The sequence below is a fragment of the Danio aesculapii genome, chromosome 8, assembly GCF_903798145.1.
Source record: "Danio aesculapii chromosome 8, fDanAes4.1, whole genome shotgun sequence".
In the NCBI taxonomy this organism is placed as follows: Eukaryota; Metazoa; Chordata; class Actinopteri; order Cypriniformes; family Danionidae; genus Danio; species Danio aesculapii.
In genome coordinates this window covers 11,780,970-11,803,935 of record NC_079442.1, presented here as the reverse complement: position 1 = coordinate 11,803,935, position 22,966 = coordinate 11,780,970, and the positions used below count along the sequence as shown (strand labels likewise).

Genomic DNA, 22,966 nt, shown 5'->3' with positions numbered 1-22,966 from the left:
CTTATCTCCCTGTTGGCTAGTTTTCTCTCTTTCAACTTGAGTTGGTGACTTCGATTGTTGTCCTGGCTTGATTGCTTTCGGTGGCATTTTCTCTGTGTATGTTTTAATATTATCTCGAACGGTTACATACAGGTTTGGGTCTATTATAAGGATTTGTTCAGAAAATTGGCAGCGAGCTCTCCTCGTTCGTCCTCTCAGCTGCGCGCCATAACCGGAAGTTTCCCAACCTGCAGTATTAATTAAAAAATGGCAATGTTTTTTTAATTATGGGAACCTTTTGCTAAATGGGATGGTTCTGTAATTGTACAATTGAATGAAAGCACTGATAGGCCCATAGGGAAAACTGGGCTGGCTTAGCAAAGAATCCCACTTGTGTATTAAAAAAAACAGTCCATTTAGGTTACTTGAAACAGCTTTAACATGTTTCAAGCACACAGATATTTCTTTGTGCCTCCACCTCCCATTTGAAAGGTTTCAGCACAATCATCCCCTTTAACCGGCTCACACGAGTTAATCCTGAATTACTTGGCTTACAACAGCCATGACTGCAGCTACATGAGGATAGATTTGTACATTTGTTTTCATTAATGTGGGTTACATATTGAGTATTGCAATACCTTTTTCAACGCTCTGGTTTCTGAACCTGTTATTTAAACTATGTCCTTAAATTATATTCTTTTTTCTTAGTGCAGCATGCGTGACCTGTATGGATAATTGCTCCCGACATTTTTCAGTATGAAAAAGGATGTAAATTATAAATTCTTGTGAGTTTGTGGACATAAGCGGTAAACCTTGCTGGAGAAGTTGTAGACATGGAAGCGGCCTCGAAAGGTGAGTTTTCTGCCATAAACAAATCTTTGTTTTAGGTGATTTTAGTATAAAAAATAGGAAACAGCACTTGTAGATAGTCAACATGTGAAGAGGATCAAATAATTTTTGGTACATAAAAGATAGTAGGAAGGGCTGTTGCCTCACAACAAGAAGGTCGCTGGTTCAAGCCTCGGCTGGGTCAGTTGGCGATTCTGTGTGGAGTTTGCATGTTCTCCTCACGTTTGTGTGGGTTTCTTCCAGGTGCTCCGTTTTCCCCCACAGTCCAAAAACATGCGGTACAGGTGAATTGGGTAGACTAAATTGTCCGTAGTGTAAGAGTGTGTATAGATGTTTTTCAGAGATGGGTTGCGGCTGCAAGGGCATCCGCTGCGTAAAACATATGCTGGATAAGTTGGTGGTTCGTTCCGTTGTGGACCCCAGATTAATAAAGGGACTAAGCCGAAAAGAAAATGAATGAATGAATGAACTTAAAATGTTGTCATGTAATCATTTATTGAAACTGGTCTAAAGTTCCTGCAATTGACAGATCCCTCCTAAAGCTTCTTACATGTACTTGACTACATTCTTATTCAAATATGTGAATGTTTTTTTTTTGTTTTTTTTTTTATTTTAAACATTTTTATACTTCTCTGTGAGAATGTCATTTTTTATTAGCTCAGTGTGTAAGATGCTGGGGACAAGTAACTGATTGTAAAGCAGTTTCCAAAAATAATTTCAATGCATTTTTTTAAGTAAAATATTTTTATGTTTTGTGTAGGTCACAGGTTCTAATTTTCTAAACATTATTTGTTGGTCACTTAAATCTTAAAGCTGTTTTATCTCTAAATGTGAGTGTAATTCAACCTGACAACATTTTGTTACTTTGACACACAGACACCAAAAATTTATATAAAAAAAATTTACATAATTAATGGGAAAACTCTTTGTTTCAGATGGGGTTGGCTTGGACCCTAGCAAAACGGACACACTCAACTCAACAGGTTCTGCAGGACAAAGAAGAGCTGGAGGAGCCAAGAAGCACACCCAAGCTAACAAATCAGCCTTGCGTGCACCCAGAGCTCTGTGCTGCCTTACTCTCAGCAATCCTATTCGCATGGCAGCACTGGCTCTGGTGGAGTGGAAATATCCTTTCGTCAAATGTGTGTCCAGACATTGTTCAGTCTTAAGCATATTTGGTCACACCATATTTTAAGATACAATTCTCGCTATTAACAAACCATTAACTATGACTCTTAGCTCAATAAACTCCTATTTCCCACTTATTAATAGTTATTAAGGATTAGAGAGGCAGAATAAGACCATGCATAATATGTACTTTATAAATACAAGCTAATATCTTAATAGTGGACAGGTAATAAGCCACTGTTAAAATAGAGAATTGGTAATTAAACTAAATTGTTAATAGACATTTTAAGGAAATTGTTTCCTTGACTTTAGACCTTTAAGCCATTTGATATATTCATTTTACTGGCCATCTTTGCAAATTGTGTTGCTCTTGGTGTGTCCAAACCATTTCCTGAAGATGATTCCAATGCCACCAACCACAATCTGGTGAGTTTTTGTTTTTACATTTCAATATGTTTTACATTTTAGAAGCATAAGCTAAGCTGTAACAGGACATTCTTTGTGAAGACTCCCTTTTTACTATACATAACTGTATGTTTTGTAGCAGTTCACAAAGTCAAACTTTTCGCATGCTCAAAGTTTAAGTTTATTACGGGAAGTATACCTAAAGGTTTAACAACATCGCCTTGATGGTGGTTTTAATGATTGCCATATTAAACTGTAAGAATCAAATAAAATATGATCATGAAGTGTTTTATAGCTCCTGTTAAGGTGGGGTGGAGGGGGTATTGTAATTGCATTAGGCTTGAAGTTTGACTGACAGCTCTGAATACCAAACGGGATAAGAGAACTGACCATCTGTTCTATCTCTATGGCAGCTTGTTCCTTGCCCTTGCACAAGACAGTCTACTCTGACTGTATTTGTGCTATGAATGTTTCTGAACCATCTGTGCTTGTTTTTGCTTTATTAATTTGACAGTTTCATTTTTATATTGCCTGTCTGCCTTTTGTTTCTCTTATACAACAGTGTCTTACTGTATTCCAGTTAAAACCTTAGCACAAACACCTCTAAATAGTTATCTTACAGTTTGTTCACACTGTGATTTTCAGCTTAGCCAAAGTTTGTATTGGTGGTTTTTTATTATAATCAATAGTGTATTCAGTGGACAGATGAAAATCTGGTTTTAATGTATGGGTTACCCAAAGAACCTTCAGTCTTTAGCTTTATAGCTTGCTGAGAGGGTCAGGAGGGCAGAAAGCTAATGAGCTCAGCAATGTGTTACAGGGGAAAGTAGGTGAATTGAAGAGTGTGTGTGTGTCTGTATGTGTGTGTAGACTGGTTTTGGTGGTTTACTTAAACAGTTTTTTTTGTATAATGATGACATGAATATGACCAACTGTAGTTGTACTGTATTATGGTGGTTTACATGGACATGCCAGATGACGCGAATGGGGTCTTTTGACATTCCAATTTGGCCACAAGTTTCCTGTAAGGGTTGGGTTTAGGGGTAAGGGTGCAATAGTGCCATATAATTAGGGTTTAATAAGCGTTTTTACTGTATAAAATACATCTATGGAGAGTCAACATTATACCTGTGAAGAAGTACATTGAGAGAGTGGTTGTATGACCTATGGTAGTCTTCCGGAGGAGTGAAAGATATTTGTCAGACAGCATCTTATGTTGGTATTGTGAACTAACCACTGTGCTGCATTTTTTGGAATATTTTTTCCCTCATAATTTTTATTGAATTATTAGGTAGACAGAGGCTGTGTACACCAGATTTCTTAAATAATGTAATCATCTATCTACAGCATGCCAATGCACTTCCTTCAATAAAAAAAGATGAAAACACACTTATCACTTACACACAAAGATTAGAGACTTCCCTGCACACAGTAACTTGATGTCAAGAGTGCACTGTAACATGTATTAATACAAATAAATTCAAAGTTACAAAAATAATTCATAACTAGCTGTAGATATTCCTTATCACCCTCATTGTGTAATGAAAATTGATTTCAGCTCAACAAACAAAGATATAACATTTCCTTTTTACTACCTTAATTATTCCTAGGAACAAGTGGAGTATGTGTTTCTGGTCATTTTCACCATCGAAACTTTCACAAAGATTCTTGCTTATGGTCTGGTCATGCATCCCAGTGCCTACATCCGCAGCGGGTGGAACTTGCTGGACTTTATCATTGTCATTGTGGGGTATGTCTAAGATGTTTAATATACTTTCAATCTATTAATCTGTTAAAAAGAATTTATATAATTAATTGAAGAGAAAGTTGAAGTCAACAAAATGTACATAACTGACTTCCTTTTTAAGCATACCACTTAAAAACCACTTGGAACTAAAATGGGCAAATTTAAGTATATAAAAATATACTGTTATGTGTAACATGCTAAGTGCAACAGTAGTACATATCAAGTGCACAAGTAGTCCACGTATTAGCTTTTGTACTGCATGTGAACTTATGCGTATAGGCCTAATAGTAATCTACTTTTGTAATACTTGTAGTTTATATATATATATATATATATATATATATATATATATATATATATATATATATATATATATATATATATATATATATATATATATATATATATATATATATATATTTTTTTTTTTTTTTTTTTTAATATATTCATGCCCTTTTTAGTTGCCCTATCCTACTTAAAAAGCAACTTTATTATTGAAAACATGCTCAGTTCAGGCCCTTAGAATTTACATAGACTGATCAGTTGTGTAAATCCTCTAAATACACCAGTGCTGCTAAAAGTGGGCTAAGTTCTGTATGTGTCTACAATGTCTTGCTGGGTTTCCCTGCACACATTTAAAAAATTTTATAAACTAAACATGTATTCATCTATATTACTTACATCAATTGTCTTAGGTTCATTTTGGCTATTTTTTCGTCCCCCAAAAAATATAAAGAAGTGACCCTTTACAGTTTTGTTGGGCAGGCATTGTATTGTTACCATTTCCCCAACATCTGAAGCACTGTTGGATTCCAGAGAAAGGAAATGTCTCACTTACAGTATCCTGGGAGAGACATAAAATATGTGAACTGTTGTGGATACTCCAGAACCTGGGTTGGAAACAACTTTGCTAATTTACCTGACCTCTTCATCCACCTACAAAATTGTCATGATTGCACACATGCTACAAACACCACCATTCAGAGGGCATTCCCAATAGTATCGGCTCCCGCTGCAGTGTCTGTTTCACTACTTTGGGATCCATTTTGCATAAATAATTGAGATGTATGTTTAAAGTCAGAGGATACCAAGTTTGTGTGTTCCTCTTGCAGTCTTTTCAGTGTGATAGCTGAAATGGGAGGAGATGGTCATAAAACAGATAGCCATCATGCAGCTGGTAAACCAGGTGGTCTGGATGTCAAAGCCCTGAGAGCTTTCAGAGTTTTGCGACCACTGCGTCTAGTGTCTGGTGTACCAAGTAAGTGTGTGCATTCTTCTGTAATTCTGAACCGATATTTACACACATAGTTTGAATGAATTTATTTCTAATGTATACAGTGATCATGATTTAGGCTGTGATGTGTACAGGTCTGCAGATTGTGTTAAACTCTATCATGAAGGCCATGGTGCCTCTGCTCCATATTGGTCTGCTCGTCATGTTTGTCATCATTATATATGCAATCATTGGACTGGAGCTTTTTATAGGCAGGATGCACAAGACCTGCTTTTATGTAGGGACAGGTGAGAAATACAAGCACATGCTCATACAAAGGTGTATTCATTACCATTTGTTTGCATGTTAAAATTGTTTGTTTGTTAAATGTTAATCATTTGAACTGTGTTTGTTTCAATGCGAAAAGAACTAATGGTGGAGGATGATCCAACACCATGTGCTTTTGCCGGTAATGGTCGCTTCTGTATGGGCAATAACACAGATTGTCGTGGAGGATGGGAGGGACCCAATGGAGGCATTACCAACTTTGATAACATCTTCTTTGCCATGCTCACTGTGTTCCAGTGTATTACAATGGAGGGCTGGACTGATGTCCTTTACTGGGTATGGCATTTACCTTGTTATGTATATAATCTGTGTATAATGTCTTATGCTGAGTTCACGCTGGATGATTTTAGTGCTGGTTTTCACTCACTGACAGGTGTTCGAATCAGAGGCAAATTGGTGCTCATGCATTCTAGCTGAAAAACATACAGAGTTAATTATTGAAGCTGCTGTGTGTACATTTTTTTTACTCTTGTAAAGCTTAAAAAATGTTTGCAGATATTTAACAAACATGCAAAGTGAACATACTTGATGCAGATTCAGAGAAAATAATATAAATATTACAAATTTAAACTTTAGCTGATTCAGAAGCACATACTAGTGCACTGCACTCCAACGAAATGATAAGTTTTAAGGTGGGCAACAGTATGGGGCCTTCATTGTCACCTTTTACACTTTAAAATGTGTCACACATTCTCTATTGGAGACAGGTCGGGACTACAGGCAGGCCAGTCAAGTTTCAAAGCCAGGACTGTAATGTGTGCAGAATGTGGTTTTGCATTGTCTATGAAATATGGATGGGTGTCCCTGGAAAAGATGTCTTCTTGAAGGCAGCATATTGTGCACCAATCTCTATGTACTTTTCAGCCTTAATGGTGCAATCACAGAAGTGCAAGTTTCCACTGATCTAGTACAATCCCATGCCATGACAGACCCTGGCTTTTGGACTTGTTGCTTGTAACAGTACACATTTCCACAATGTGTGATGGTCCATATAAATTCTGCCACTCAAAAAACTAAAATAAAATAACCACCTTTTTCTCTCTCTCATCTACGTTGTTTCTTTCAGATGAATGATTCTATTGGGTTTGAATTGCCCTGGGTTTATTTTGTGTCTCTGGTCATTTTTGGGTCATTCTTTGTCCTGAACCTTGTGTTGGGTGTGCTGAGTGGGTGAGTAATTCAATTTCTTTAACCTTTTAATAAAGTGTTTTATAAAAGTCTACTGAATTTGTGAAATTGTAAAATAGCAGAAAGAAGGATTTATGATTAAATCCTTTAAGTCGTACATTGTAATATTTTTTTACACTACAGCGAGTTCTCTAAAGAGAGAGAGAAGGCAGTGTGTCGCGGTGAGCTGCAAAAGGCTCAGGAGAAACAGCAGATGGAGGAGGACATGATCGGCTACATGGACTGGCTCATTGAAGCTGAGGATATGGATGAAGATGGAAATAAGCGTAATATAAACTTTATTTATTTAGTTTCTTTCACATTACAAACAAACTGCCAAAAAAGTGACAATGAGCAATTGGCCCATTTTTACATTAAGCAACAATATAGTCAACTGTTTTGTTTTTCAAAAGATCTAAGGGTGCTTTCACATCTAGACATTTCGTCACCTTGGAATTATAAGGTTCTATCTTTGTTCTGAATGATTTTGAGATATTGAGCTTCAAAGTTTTTGCATTCCATAGCAAATAGTATGTGTATAACATTTGTTTTTTTTTATATAAAAAGTCTTAAAATGTCAACAACTTATAAAAAAACATGCCATAATGTAATAAGTTGTCAATTAATAAGAATATGTGAATAACTCAATTTTGACAAAAATGTCAGATAGAACCTTATAATTCTAAGCTGACAATTTGTTTCAGAACCTGGCTTGTTTGCTCTGTTAGCTTAGTTCGTTTGGTATATGTGAACATTGGAATTGCGCTCTGATTGGAATTTCAAAACAATTCGTCTGATATCGCCTGAATGAGGCCTATTGTTTTGTTTATTTCTGTACTGACACCTCGAAAGAAATATAAAAAACCATCTGCTTCATGATCTGACTGCAGTCTTACTTCATCTGTTATTTCTCGTTACGTTCCACTTTTAAACCCAGGGGTAAAACACAGCTAGGAACGAACAAATGAAGGAAAAGGGGAGAGTACCACTTCCAGACCCAGAATCTTCAGTCAACACTATATTCTGATCACCATCATGCAACCATTGATTTATTGTGTTATCAAAAGAAATTATGTATCTTAAATTTTAAAGAACATCATACAAAACATAAATACCTCAGGATATGGGGGTCCAAAATAACAAACAACAAATTTAAAAGACTAACTAACTTACCTAACAAAATAAACATTCCAAAAAGAAAAAAAATACAATTTACCTCCCTTTCTCCCTGCCTACCCACCAAAACAAGAGAAAAAGGTTTAAAAATAAAAAAGACACCCCACACCTTACTCATACTGTTAACTTAAGTCACATTATAAAAGTAAAAACAAATAGCGCACGGATCACAAGCCCCTGGTATCTGGGACTGGTGCAGCTCAATTGAGACATGTCATCTCCCCTCTCTCTTGCCTTCTTGTCGGCTGCAGCCAGTTCAGAAACAAAAGAAATCAGGAAACAGAGAAGAAAAACTGCAATATAGAAACAAAAATAAAACAGTCATGGGACATAACACTTTCTATAATGTAAGCCTATAATGCATAATTCTAGCCAATGTTTTTCAAGCTCATAATTATTAAAACAAAGTTATTAAATGTCTTATTCTTATTTTAAAATAACAAATGAAATGTTACAAAAAATATGGGCAATAATTTGATTGATTCAATAGACTGATTTTTAAAACCATTGACAACTGAAATGAGAAAGTCTTAGCTCTGATTTGTAGTTGGTGATGATGTCTGAGGGTGTCACTATTCAAAATTAAAGTGCTTATTTTCACTTATTGGGCTCTATTATGATATATATAACCATCTAGGGGCAAAGTGCATGGTGCAAAAGCATTTAGGGTGTATCTAAATCCAGTTTTGCTATTATAGGGACAGATAAATATGCTCTGCGCCACGGAGTATGGTCTAACAGGGTTGTGCTTATTCTCTTAATGAGTTATGGGTGTGTTTTGAGCATAAAGTGCATCAAACCAATCAGAAACTTATCTCCCATTCCCTTTAAGAGTCAGTTGTCATGCCATGACACATTTGCTATTTATATGGCGGACTTTGTAAGTGGAAAAACTTAACGCTTCACTGGCGAGAAAATAGTTAAACAGACCATCTGCAGCACGAGGATAAAGAATGAGCCTCCTTCATTCAGCCTCTTTACTTTCTCTTTCTCTTCACTTACTCCTTTACTTTCGTGGAGAAGCAAACGGTGTTGTACGCACTCCACTGAAGACATCCATTAGCCTACATAATTAATTTAGTTTAAGCGCCAAGATTTGTTTCAAAACTATTTCTAAATTCAGTTCTAATTTCCAGCAAACAAATAAATGAACAATAATAACGAAGTGAGTTATATCCAAACACATGTCCTCTGCCCCATATGGTCCAAAACCTGACAGGTGGACAAATCTAAGCTTGTTTTTATTGTAACAAATATAAATATGCATATAAAAATAATAATAACTTTAGACCTGCTTTCAGGGGTCAATTGCACAGTCTATTTTAGTTCCTTAAAATAGGAACGTGCCAACATTGCACCTTTACACACTTCCATTCTAGACGGAACACCCATGAGTCCACAAAGCGGCGCAAATGGATTTGCTATTTAAACAACATGGTGCAAAACAGGAAAATTAAGGTTGGGGTCTGAAAATAGCAAAACATCACGCCTAACACATCTTACGCCTTATTGCGCTGGGTGTATGAAAAGGCCCATTATGTTTTATTGCACATCATCGTAAGTCAAAATAAAGATGTATGACAGCTGAGCAGAATTTGTGGGACTCTGAAAAATAAACAGTGAAACTCTGACCAATGTGAGGAGAGTTTACTCATACGTGAATTGTTTTAACTATTTTGGTCCATTTAGAAACTTTGCTGTGTAAATGCAAACCGCACCAAGAACAAAATGCAACATTGTAACAATTTCAGTCCCTGTTTCGGAACAAAACATTTAATCTGAAGGTAGATGGGAAGTAAACATTCTTTTTTATAGTTTAAAAGACGTACACCTAATAAATACAGCACACCTGAATAAAACTATTTTTCTTAAAGGACAGGCCATTTAAAATATGATTTCAAGACCTTTGGTCAGGCTTTTGGAACATTTTCGTGTCAACTTTATCACATTTTTTATACTCTGATACACGTTTAAATACATGGTAAATGGTTACATGCACTGCTTTTCTTTGTGGCTTGTGCAAACATCATATTCTTGGAACACTGAGCTTGGAACACATTTTAGTTTGTATGTTTTATTTAATTTTAATTCATTTATTTTGTAAACTACAGGTGCTGTGGTGGCCAAGAAAAAGATGATGAAGAAATATGGCTGGTACAAGCATAGTGAAGATGGAGGTACTGAACATTTTTACTCAGATTATTTTTATATGTATTTTATATGTTTATATGTAGCGCAAACATTAAATTATAGATTTTTTTATCATTACATCTCATTACACAATTTTTTTATACAGAATCTGATTCTGATTCGGAGTTTGAAGCATTCCTGGATGATGACAATGGCTGCTGTGCTTCCATAATGTGAGTACAACATTCATATTGTTGTTTCACATATTCTATAAAATTTGTTTTAACTGAGGATTAATCCAGACACTTTCATTCTCTTAAGGGCACGACTGATGGCTATAAGTTTCTGGTAAGTGTTAGAGTAATTGCTGGCAAAATTGAACTAAACACTTTCCATCCTGAGCATTGGAGGACCAACAAACTAGCATCTTTACACAGACCACAAATGTTTTTTAGGAATCATTTCACATTCTTAAAGTGTTCAATTTGCACAATTTACACTTGCGACTGTTACTGTTTTCATCCTCAGTGAGCAACTGTACCACTTGAATGTAGTTATGAGGAAAAACTGTCGGGTTGCAGTCAAGTCCACCAATTTCTACTGGCTGGTGCTACTACTAGTGTTCCTCAACACTGCTGCCAGCGCTTCTGAACATTATGGCCAGCCGAAGTGGCTCACTGACATACAGGGTGTGTGTGATTCTACAGTATCACCAAAGGATTTGCCTTTATGAACATAATGACCATGTTATAAATGTTGTCTCTCTATTGTGTCAGAACGAGCAAATAAGATCCTTCTGGCTCTGTTTACGCTGGAGATGCTGATGAAGATTTACAGCTTCGGGTTTCAGATCTACTTCATGGCACTCTTCAATCGTTTTGATTGTTTCGTTGTGTGTGGTGGAATTCTGGAGACTGTACTTGTGGAGATGGATGTGATCCCACCCATCGGAATCTCTGTGCTGCGTTGTGTCCGTCTGCTCCGTATCTTCAAAGTCACAAGGTGATTCAACTCAAACGTGTATCCAGTTCTTCCCAGCAGGCACACAACATTATAAGACGTTAATATTAGGTTAGATTTAGGCCATGAGATCAGGTCAAAATTCAATGTCTAGCCAGCGTCTAAGGACAACGTTATTTTGACATCCAATAACAACGTCAATTTATGTCGATATTTGGTTGAATTTAATTGTCTTGGAAAGTGACCAAAATCCAACGTCTGATAGATGTCATAGTTGTAACGTCCACTCAATGTCAAGGTGTAACATGATTAGACACTGATATTTGGTTGATTTTAGGTTGGACGTTGGACATTGACGTCGGCCTTATGTTGGTTTCTGACGTCAACCTGATTTTAATTTCCAAACAAAATTCAACGTCGTTGTTATTGTATGTAATTTATTTATGTTCCTGGGATTTTTATTTGTGTCTTTTCTTTTTATAATAGTTTTGCATTTAATTTTCTTTCAGTTTTAGACGAGAAACTTCAGGCAAATCAGGCATTCAATATTCAGCTAAGCTTAATAAAAATAAACATAGCCTTTATAAACCTTTTTTTTATTATTACAGATAAAAAAATGTTTTTTGTTAAATATTAAAAATGTAGATTTATTTTACATGTATTCAACTATAATGACAACCCTGTAATGCTTATTTTCTGGAGCTTTTTGAATGTGCTCAATTTGCTGACATTTTTGTTTAGACACTGGGCTGCCCTCTCAGACCTGGTGGGCTCTTTGCTGAACTCTATGAAGGCCATTTGCTCCCTGCTGCTGCTACTATTCCTCTTCCTCATCATATTTGCTCTCCTGGGAATGCAGCTTTTTGGTGGAAAGTTCAACTTTGATGAGACTCAAATGAAAAGAAGCACCTTCGACTCTTTTCCATCTGCCTTACTCACCTGTTTCCAGGTAATTGCGTCTGTTACTAAGCAGTGTTATTTGTTGCAGTATTTTTACAGTTTAGTTTTTACGATTTGTAAGTGGCAAAGCTGTACAGATTTTGAGATTATGTTTAAACTTAAGTACTTCTTTATAAAAACAATAAAAATTGTTTATTGTGATTTCTGTATAGTTTTGGTATAATCTGTTTTATAAATATTTACTAGAGTAAAGTTTTAAGCCAAACTTTATGGTGGCTTGGGAAAGCCTAGTCTGAAAGTTTGAAGTAGCTTTAAAAATTGAATTATTGAAGTTTTTAAAAAGTTTGAAGCAGTTGGCAGATAGATAACTAGATATAGGTTAGCAGGTTTCTAGTATGGATTGGCATGTTTCTTTCTAGGTAGTTGCTAGGGTGTTCTGAAGTGGTTGCTAAGGTGTAGCTAGGGTGTTCTGAGTCATTGCCAAGGTGTTGCTAGGCAGTTGTGAGGGTGTTCTGAGTGGTTGCTAGGGCGTTGCTAGTGTGTTTTGACTGTTTAAGGTGTTGCTAGGCAGTTGCTAAGATGTTGAGTGGTTGTTTGGCGGTTGCTAAGGCATTGCTAGGGTGTTCCAAGTAGTTGTTAAAGTGTTGCTAGGCGGTTGCAATGGTATTCTGAGTTGTTGCTAGGTCGACCACTTAGCGGTTGCTCAGGCATTGATAGGCGGTTGCTAGGTTGTTCTGAGTCATTGCTAAGGCATTGCTAGTACGTTCTAGGTGGTTGCTAAGGTGTTGCTAGGTGGTTGCTAAGGTGTTCTGAGTGGTTGCTAAGTCATTGCAAAGGTGTTGCTAGGTGTTTGCTAGCGTGTTCTTAGTGGTTGCTAAGCGGTGGCTAAGGCATTGCTCAGTGGTTGCAAAGATGTTGCTTGGCGGTTGCTATGGTGTTCTGAGTGGTTGCTATGGTGTTATGAGTGACTGCTAAGGAGTTGCTAGGCGGTTGCTAAGGCATTGCTAGGTGGTTGCTAAGATGTTGTTTGGTGGTTGCTAGGGTGTTTTGAGGGGTTGCTAAGGTTTTGCTAGGCAGTTGCTATGGTGGCCTGAGTGGTTGCGAAGGCGTTGCTAGGGTGTTTTAGGTGGTTGCTAATGTGTTGATAGGCAGTTGCTAGGGTGTTCTGAGTGGTTGCTAAGGTGTTGCTAGGCGGTTGCTAATGTGATCTGATTGATGCTAGGATGTTCTGAGTGGTTGCTAGGCGGTTGCTAACATGTTTCTAGGTGGTTGCTTGGGTCTTCTGAGTGGTTGCTGAGGTGTGATAGGTGGTTACTAAGTTGTTCTTAGTGGTTTCTAAGGCATTGCTAGTTGGTTGCTAGGATGTTCTAGGGGGTTGCTAAGTCATTGCTAGGCAGGTGCTAAGGTGTTCTGAGTGGTTGCTAAGCGGTTGCTAAAACATTGCTAGGGTGTTTGGAGTGGTTACTAACGTGTTGCTAGGGTGTTCTAGGTGGTCGCTAAGGCGTTGCTAGGGTGTTCTGAGTGATTGCTAAGCGGTTCTAAGACTGTTCTCGGCTATTCTAGATGGTTACTAAGGTGTTGCTAGGCAGTTGATAAGATGTTTTGAGTGGTTGCTAAGGTGTTGCTAGGTGGTTGCTAAGGTGTTCTGAGTGGTTGCTTGGTAGTTGCTAACATAAATTACCATGGTTCTAGTATGAATTAGCATGTTGCTAGCATGTTTCGAGTATAAATTAGCATGTTGTTAGCATGGTTCTAGTATGAATTAGCATGTCGCTAACATGGTTCTAACATAAAAGAGCATGTTTTTAGCATAAATTTAATTGAATTAGCATGTTGCTCGTATGATTAGTAGGTTTGTTAGTATGTTTCTAGCATGGATTAGTATATTGTTAGTATGGATTAGTATGTTGTTAGTATATCCAGTGTAAAGTCAATGGCAGCTTTTTTTAAAATAGAAGTCTAAGGCAGTGGTTCCCAAACTGGGGGTCGCGACCCCTGCGGGGGTCGCAGAATAATTTCAAGGGGTCGCGAGAGTTATTTAAAAATTGTGTAATTTTCAGTGATTATAATAAATATTTTTCAGTATTACAAGTGAAAGCTAATATTTTCAGATTTTTAAAAAGATATTACTGATTCATAAAGTATTTAGGACACATTCGGGCAGAATGCATCTTTGTACTTGGAACGCAGCGCTCAGGAACAGTTTAAAACTGTTGTCATGTCAACTTGCCGCAGTAAACAAAGCCTTCAACGCTTGCCCCGCCTTCGCGCTCTTCTTATTGGCCCACTGCTCTAAGAACTGAACACGAATGATTGGTTAAAATCAGCTGTCAATCACTCAGTCAACGCCTCCTGTCTTCAGATGACAGGAGCTACAACCGCGAAAATGTAAAGCGCTGAAGACGAGAGAAATGAAAACAACACTGACAGATTTTGTCTTAGAAACACCTAAAGCTACAAATATTGGCACATCTGATTACTGATCATGTGCTGAATGTTAATCCACCAGCTATACTTATTGAAGAGTGGATAAAAGACCTCCATTGGCTTCAAGTCTGCTATGAAAATAACTAGCATTCACTGTAAAGTCTGTGGGATATCTTTTGGGATATCCGTCCGTGTATCTTTTGGTCACTCAATTATGTTATAAAAATGTCTTTTCTTGTGATAACGGGATTTCATTAAGACATATTTTCCTCACGCATGCATATTTATTTTTTGCTTGTTAGTTTTGATTAGTGTTGATTTTCAAATGCAATAAATCTGTTTATAAAACTTGTAGTAACAGTGCGATAATTGGTGGGAGCCACTAAATTTTGGCTGGTGCGTCTACATTTTTAAAGTTAGAAGCACCAGTGTTACCAAGCAAAAATGTTAATTTTGAGCCCTGTAATCTATAGTAAATATAGTTAAAATATTGTGAACAGCTTAAAAAAAAGCTATTTTTATTGTTTGTATATGCTTTGGTAGTGGGGGGTCGCGAGTTCTTGACGATCTTACAATGGGGGTCGCGGGTTTAAAAGTTTGAGAACCACTGGTCTAAGGGACAGTTGCTAAGGTGCCGTAAGTGGTTGCTAGGGTGTGGCTAGTAAGTTGAAATTTCATCAGTGATTGGCAGATTGGTAGTCTGTGTAAATGAGCCGAACCTTAAGTCTGTATGACAGTCAGTCAATCATTTAGTCATCCTTATGGCATTCCAAGCTCATAGCAAATGTATTGATCTTTGAGAAAACAAATGGTATTAATCAAATTTTAGCAATTTCTGTCACTCTATTAATAAATGTATTAATGTATGTAAAGAATAAAGTATATAGAGGCAGTTGTTATCAGCAGTCTGACTTGAAGCTGGAGGCGGGTGTATAAAGCTGGATGTATTTTATTTCTCTTGTATGGCTACTTAACACAAAAACACAAACATTTGACACAAAACATTGTTTTGAGTTAAATTAGCTTATTAATTTTTTAATTAAACACAAAGCTGACAGAAACAAAAATGGCAGATCAGAGCATACACTAACCTGTGTATTATTCAGTCAAAAGATCTCACCAAACAGTCCAAAAACATTTTACTTATTCTTAAGTTACTGCAAAGCTGACAGAAATGAAAAAACGGCTGAATGGAGCACACACTAACCTATGAATTATTAGTAGTCATAAGATGGCACTAAACAGCCAAAAATAGTGGTGTGACAGACAAGCATAGTAGAGGGTTTTTTTCCACCCGGCCTCTCCACCAATGACTCGACACTCACACAGTTTGCCAGATTGATGACACAAACAGGAGCAAGCATGCCTGACAATCGAGCCTTACACTGTAAGCTGATCAGCTAACGTTTACATTTGTAATATTTGTATTATTTGCCATTTAAAAACCACCTTACGTGGAACTCTGAATCTGCATCTCATTTTGGAGGCTGCTACTGTCATCTGGAGGTTGTACAGTACTTTCAGCTGCATCCACATACATTAGAGCAGCCTTCATGACTTAAATGAAATATGCTGTTTTCCAACAAGGCGTGCTGAAATATAATTGGGGAAACTGGCAATAGGCAGAGTTAAAAATAAAGACACATTTTCACACATTGACATGGATTTAAAGGTACAAGGAGAATAACTGCATTTAATTTTTTTATATATATATATATATGTTCACTTAGCATGTTTCTTAAGTTTCTGCAAATATATTAAGGTATTTTTGTGCTTTAGAAGATATTTTATAAAGCCCCCACTTTTTGAACATGAAAATGACATGTTTAACTTGAATGTCTTCAATGTTTTGATTGTATAGATTTAAGTTTGGTCTCATTTTAAAAAAGACCGATGTCAGATTGTAGTTGAAGTGAAAAAAGTTAAATAAAACAAAAGATAGGTGCCTTTATGTTTATGAAATTAATAAAACAATAAATGTATATTTTATTATACTACATAAAATATGTATTTAACAAACCTGTTTTCGTCTGAAATTTACAGAAAACCACAGCTCAATATCTCAACTAATTACATGCTCAGTAGATATCTAAAAAAAAAAACAGCTTTCAGTAAGATTTTTTTTTTCACAGTACCAAACACAACCACCAAATGATGGGTGGCAAATATGGGTGGCTCCTATAATTTAATCATTATTTTTCATACTTTTGACAATATTTGTAAAGCAGACAGCAGATTTTACAGTAGTATGAGAAGTTTTGTATTTGATTTGAATTTAGACTCTCATCAAAGCATTTAAAAACAATGTACATGTAGATTGCTTCAGCAAAGTATCCTTGTTGAAAAATAATAAATAACTGTTGCGTAATAATATCTAAGTAAAATTTTAATGTTTCAAATGATATATTGATAATGAAAATATTGAATATTAAAAATGATAATTTGTCATGATTTGTCAAAATTAAACCACACTGAACTGAACTAAACTAAACTGAACTTCAACTCTGAAAACTGGACTGACAGTTTCAATTTACTAGAACTTCTATGTTAAGCTGCTTTGACACAATCTACATTGTAAAAGTGCTATAGAAATTAAGATGAATTTAATTAAATTTATTGATTGCTTTATGTTTAGTTTGTAGGGTGACAGTAAATGTGTTTTAAGCTATTACAGTACGTTTCCAATGGTAAAATATGTATTCAGAAGTCTTAGATCTTTCTAAGGATATATAGTTTGTCGTGATTAGATTAGGATTTAATTGCAAAGAAGTAATTTTAACAGTGAAAAATTGAATCAAAGACACAATCATTCTAATTAAAACCATGAAAATTGGCTGAAATAACCATCTGTTTTTTTTCCTATTTTTGTATTTGTATTATTAAATTACTCATATTTGCTGTGGCACTTCGAAATTAGTTGAACTTCGACATTCAACTAATTTGTTACATCTGAACGCAGTCTAGGTTCATTTGTTAATTCGCTCCATAAATAAATATATAAATGCATAATTCTAACTAACTTGTGCTGTATAAATGTGAATTGAAACAAAAGTTATTAAGTGTTTCATTATAATTTTAAAATAACAAATAATTAAATAAACAAATCGTGGGCAATAGATTATGACAATTTCTTTAACAAATCAGGACAATGGAAATGAGGCAATGAGAAAGTGTACCCTTTGATTAATATACATTTATCGTTGGTGAAGTCTGGATGAGCATGTCCTCAACATTCAAAATCAAAGTGCGCCTTTTCATTTTATAATGCCATCTTATTGCTCATCATCATAGTAGCGCATTTAAAATAAAAACATTTGACAGCTGTGAGCAGAATTCAGGAACTCTGACCAATGTGAGGACAGTTTGTCACACATGACTTGTACAATATTGGTCCATTTAGAAAAAATGCAGTGTGAAGGCAAATGCAACAACAACAATTAAAAGCAACATTGTAACAACTTTGTTTCCAAACAAAGCAATTGCAAAGCACCCTCTAAAAAATTACGTAATGTGAAATGTTTTATTTTTTACCTTAGATGCATCTAAACATATTTTAGGTGACTTCCGAGATAAAAATAGAAGTCTTTATAATAGCATACTAGTGGAATTTTAAAAGTGTTTAAAATATTTACCAATTATTTTTATTAATAATATTTTAATGATGATTCTTTACAGTATTAAGTGCATTGGAGATTTGAAAAAAATATTGATAGTTCAGAAAAATAAATTTTTGTAATAATTTATTTTAGTTTACATTAGCTTACATTCGTACAGAAATGGAAGATGTAAACTGAATCTTTTTCTTATGTAGATCCTAACAGGAGAGGACTGGAACTCTGTCATGTATGACGGCATCATGGCATACGGTGGACCAGTGTTTCCCAATATGATTGTCTGCATTTACTTTGTCATTCTTTTCGTCTGTGGTAACTGTATCTTTTTAATGTAAAATCAGAGGGAAGTACATTTTATCTCCACGTTTTCATATCCATTATCCTGTCTATGTTGCCATTTTGCATCTGCCATTTTGTTTGTGTTCCTTTACTTACTTTGTCATCCAGACATCTTGCTGAATGTCTTCTTGGCTATTGCTGTGGACAACTTGGCTGGAGATGGTGGCAAAAAGAAAAAAGAGTAGGCAATGCCAACACAGGATTTGAGCAAAATGTGCTGATCTTTTGTTGTTGTCATGTACTCATAGCTCAGTCTGGTTGTTCCTGTTTTAAAGAGAGAAAAAAGAAGAGGAGGAGGAATGGGAAGATGATGATGAACGAGAGGAAGATGATGCTGGGGTAGGAAACCTGCTGTTATTCTTTCTCGATTTTAAAGCATTTGTGAACTATAATGCAGTACTTTTTAGAATATAATAAAAATATTGGTAACACTTTTTGATGGTCAATTTGAGCATTAGTAGACTGTCTGCTTAATATCTGTTGATACTGCTCCTTCAACAGACATTTAACTGACAAAAAAAGCTTTGCAAGTACATGTCAACTTACACTAGCTCTAACCCTAACCCCAACTCCAACCCCAACCTAACAATCTACTTATAATCTAATGAGAATTAGTTGCAACGTAACTTAAATTCAACAAACGGACCATCATAATAAAGTGTGACCAAAATATTAATCAGGAACTAATGTGGGACAGGATTGGATTTTACTCAATTGAATTTGATTAGTTTTTGAAAAGCAGGATAGGATATTGGTAATGTTTTTTAGTGGATAAAGTAAAGGCTATTTGATGAATGATGAATAATGATTATTTATTTCATGATCGATGACATTTATTAATAAATATCAATTTGCATTTCTATAATAGTTGTTAATTATAACTTATTTTAGCCTTTTATTGTCATTATCCTGTGAGGTGTGTGAAATGCTGGACTTCTAGATTAAGGAACTTTCTCCTCAGCCATTTGAGTTTTAAAGATGTAGCAAGAGAGCTCAGGCCAGTCTCTTCTATCTAACAGAAGAGTTGGAAGGAATTGCTTCATTTCAAAAAATGGACTTGACAATAAACGCTTTGAATCTTTTTAACATATTTCTTCTTGTTCAGAATGAAATGGATGATTGGGAAGAGAATGAAGAGCTGAGAGCAATTGAAGGGCTTGAGGGTAAATTCTCTCCACTTCATGTCTATGTCAATTGATTAATGTGTTTATTTATTATTTATCTATTAATTTATTTTGAATCTTTATGATCTCTGAAGGTATAGGCACTCCAATGAAGGTCGAAAGTTTCCAACCCAAAGAGAAAATTGTGCCTATTCCTGATGGCAGTTCCTTTTTTGTCCTTGGAAAGAAAAACTGGTATGTGCTTGTTTGTGTGCAGGTTTATGTGTTTTACAGGGACAAGAAGTTGTATAATGACATGGGTATGACTGCATTAAGGTGGTTTACAGGGACGAGAAGTGTATCCCAGCAAACCATTTTAACAGAGTACAACTAGATCATCATGTAATTCAAAATGCTTAAAATTCATACTTAACAAGGTTTTTTGACATTCAAAATTTGCCACAGATTTTCTGCAAATGTTGACCATACAGGCTCGTAGCCAGCCTGGTGTAAATGGTGGTTCTTTTTTCTCAAAAACTGGACATTTTTGCTGTTATAAGCCTCAATTTCTATTTAATTATGAGGATTAAATGCTGCATTTTCGGGATTTTTAAGCACATTTTTTTGCTGGATTAGCTTGTAGAATGGTCATCATTAACACAGGTCACAAGATTTACAATAAAGAAACATGAAAACAATACTTATTTTTTAAATACAAAATAAATACATCATTTATCATTGGAAAAAATAGGAATCTGTTAAAGTTTTAAATTAAAAACTGGCCTATTGTCATTTATTAGGCAAATAACAAACTGGCAGCACATTCAACTGTCCTCAGTCAGTATTTGGGAAGTCACACCGAAGCAACAGCCAACACATGACTCTGCTCGCTCTTAAAGTCTTCTTCAATGGGTTGTTTTCATAGGATTTATTTTTTTTACAATTTATTTTGGCGTAACAGTCAAAAAAGGAAAAATGGGAACATGTATGGGACAAATTCTGGACCTTTTTCAGTGAGGGGTGAGTCTTTCAAACCACCCAAATGCCCCCTGGCTACGGGCCTGCCATATAATAAGCATTTTTACAGTGTAAAATATATTACACCCATGGAGTGTCCATGTATACTGTGTATGTGTCTGTATGTGTACAACCTCAGTTTTAAACAGTTGGGACATTTGGTAAAATGCAATGAAATCAATAGTCTATGATTTGTTAATTACATTTAATGTTAATTTAATGAAAAAAGTACAAAGAAAAGATATCCAGTTGTTGCACTGTAAAGCTTAAATCTATTTAGCAAATATAAATACCTTTAGATTTCATGGGGGAAACACAATCTAAAAAGGTTAAGACAGAAGCAAACTTTAACTAAAAAGATTATAGAATATTCAAATCTAACATTTGTGAAACAATTCATTTTACTTAGATTAAGTAGTATACTGGCCCTTTCATGTTTGGTTATGAAATGACTAGCTTAGTCTGCTATATATATATAGCCCACCCTGAATTATTAGCCCCCCTGTTTATTTTTTTTTCCAATTTCTGTTAAACTGAGAGATTCTTTCAACACATTTCTAAACATAATAGTTTTAATAACTCATTTCTAATAACTGATTTATTTTATCTTTGCAATGATGACAGTAAATAACATTTTACCAGATATTTTTCAAGGCACTTCTATACAGCTTAAAGTGACATTTAAAGGCCGAAATGAAACAAGACTTTCTCCAGAAGAAAAAATATTATCAGACATACTGTGAAAATTTCTTTGCTCTGTTAAACATCATTTGGGAAATATTTAAAAAAGAAAAAAATATTCAAAGGGGAGCTAAGAATCATTTCTTTAGGTCTTTTGTTTAGAGCAAGGCAGGAAGCTTCATATATCTTTTCTTGGCACTTCTTAAACAAATATAGAGAAAGAGAAATAACAAATCACATATTTTAGATTTTATGCATTTTACTAAACATCCCAAATATATGTATGTATTATATGTATATATTATGTATACATTATTATTATTACAAGTATGCCTTCTAATAATGATCGTTTTTCACTTAGTCTCAGAGTCGCCTGCCACAACCTCATTCATCATCAATACTTCACCAACTTCATCCTCATCTTCATTATACTTAGTAGTTTTTCCTTGGCTGCTGAAGACCCAATCAAAACACATTCTGTCAGGAATGTTGTAAGTTCATATACCTCTATATGAACCCTCAGAAATGCTGTACTATAGCATTTGACAGACTTAAAACAGTGATAAATGTGTCCTTGCTAGCTGTTGTTTATAAGACAGCAGTAGTTTCTGTTATGCCCAGACACCATTCCTATTGAGAATAACTGTTAAAGCATGATCTTGTTTAAAACTAAAATATATCAAACAGATGGTTGAAACTTTTAAGGCTTACCTATTTCTACCCTAAAGTTATTTCCAATATTTTACATAAAGATAATGTAGATTGTTTTTATTTATGTAATTGAAATACACATTACAGTTGTTACTTATAATTTGCCTGAATTCAGTAGCACAGTATACTTATATGGAAACTATACTGTAAAGAGTGGTAACCTGCTATTGTTGTCTTCAAACATATTTAGTACATATAATTTATCTTTATATAAATGAATGTATTTTAGTTGATTCATTGATGTTAAATAACATTAAAATATATATTTAAGAAAACCAGTTAATTTAAACATGGCTTTTTTTAAGTTAGCATTTTTGCAAAATTATATTACTAAAAAATACCAAACGATGGCTATACTCCTGATTGCTGTCTGTCTGTTCTGTGATAGATGCTGGGTTATGCTGACTACGTCTTTACCACAGTTTTCACTATTGAGATCATGTTGAAGGTAATTCCATACATAACAAAAATTCATATTTCCCCATATGTTTTGTTATCTGTAGAGTACATGTCCTTTAGCTGGAGTCATCTGTTGTCATCTGTTTTATATGTTTTGACAAGGAGTTGCTCGTACTCGTATCCAAAAACTGTAGAACCTAGCTGTCTGAACTTTTAGTTCCAACAATAAATTCCTTTCTTTCACCGTGAAGGCTAAAGCTGAAAGTCGAGTCTGTCCAGTTATACTTATTGCATAAGTTTTAATTCAGTTTATGGCTAAGAATGCGAATCAATAGAAGCAGTACAGGAGCCAAATCCCAAATATTTGTACAGCTGCTTCATGTTCTTACCGCAATTTTCTGCTAAAAGAAATCAAGTTCATCAGTGGTATTTTTGCCTTTAAATTCAGTCATGTCATACTGTACATTACAGTCAGTCTGTTTTCAAATGGGACATATGGAATAATGTTCTCTCCGTTAACTCTACACTGTAAAACCCAACAGTAAAATTTTTCAAATGAAATGAGTGCAGTTTACACAAAATTTACTGTAAGTTAATTCTACTCATTTAAAAAGAGTTTTGAACTCAGTGTTGAAGTTAATGAGTATGTAAGTGATTAAGTATGTGTTGATTG

General features: G+C 35.1%; 1 protein-coding gene across 1 annotated transcript in view; it reads left to right on the top strand.

The window, feature by feature from the left end:
* Window positions 1-812: 812 nt before the first annotated feature.
* The window catches only part of cacna1fa (calcium channel, voltage-dependent, L type, alpha 1F subunit a), a 68,343-nt gene continuing 46,189 nt past the window's right edge, over window positions 813-22,966 (top strand). Inside the window, exons 1-22 of the mRNA XM_056463173.1 lie at window positions 813-831; window positions 1,764-1,963; window positions 2,278-2,382; window positions 3,972-4,111; window positions 5,221-5,366; window positions 5,477-5,629; window positions 5,749-5,945; window positions 6,736-6,839; window positions 6,981-7,123; window positions 10,124-10,189; window positions 10,309-10,375; window positions 10,464-10,490; window positions 10,671-10,831; window positions 10,919-11,144; window positions 11,844-12,051; window positions 18,241-18,361; window positions 18,491-18,563; window positions 18,658-18,721; window positions 19,488-19,545; window positions 19,641-19,740; window positions 21,545-21,674; window positions 22,283-22,342. Coding sequence (XP_056319148.1) covers window positions 813-831; window positions 1,764-1,963; window positions 2,278-2,382; window positions 3,972-4,111; window positions 5,221-5,366; window positions 5,477-5,629; window positions 5,749-5,945; window positions 6,736-6,839; window positions 6,981-7,123; window positions 10,124-10,189; window positions 10,309-10,375; window positions 10,464-10,490; window positions 10,671-10,831; window positions 10,919-11,144; window positions 11,844-12,051; window positions 18,241-18,361; window positions 18,491-18,563; window positions 18,658-18,721; window positions 19,488-19,545; window positions 19,641-19,740; window positions 21,545-21,674; window positions 22,283-22,342 — 2,568 coding nt within the window. The remainder of the gene's footprint in view (window positions 832-1,763; window positions 1,964-2,277; window positions 2,383-3,971; window positions 4,112-5,220; window positions 5,367-5,476; window positions 5,630-5,748; window positions 5,946-6,735; window positions 6,840-6,980; window positions 7,124-10,123; window positions 10,190-10,308; window positions 10,376-10,463; window positions 10,491-10,670; window positions 10,832-10,918; window positions 11,145-11,843; window positions 12,052-18,240; window positions 18,362-18,490; window positions 18,564-18,657; window positions 18,722-19,487; window positions 19,546-19,640; window positions 19,741-21,544; window positions 21,675-22,282; window positions 22,343-22,966) is intronic.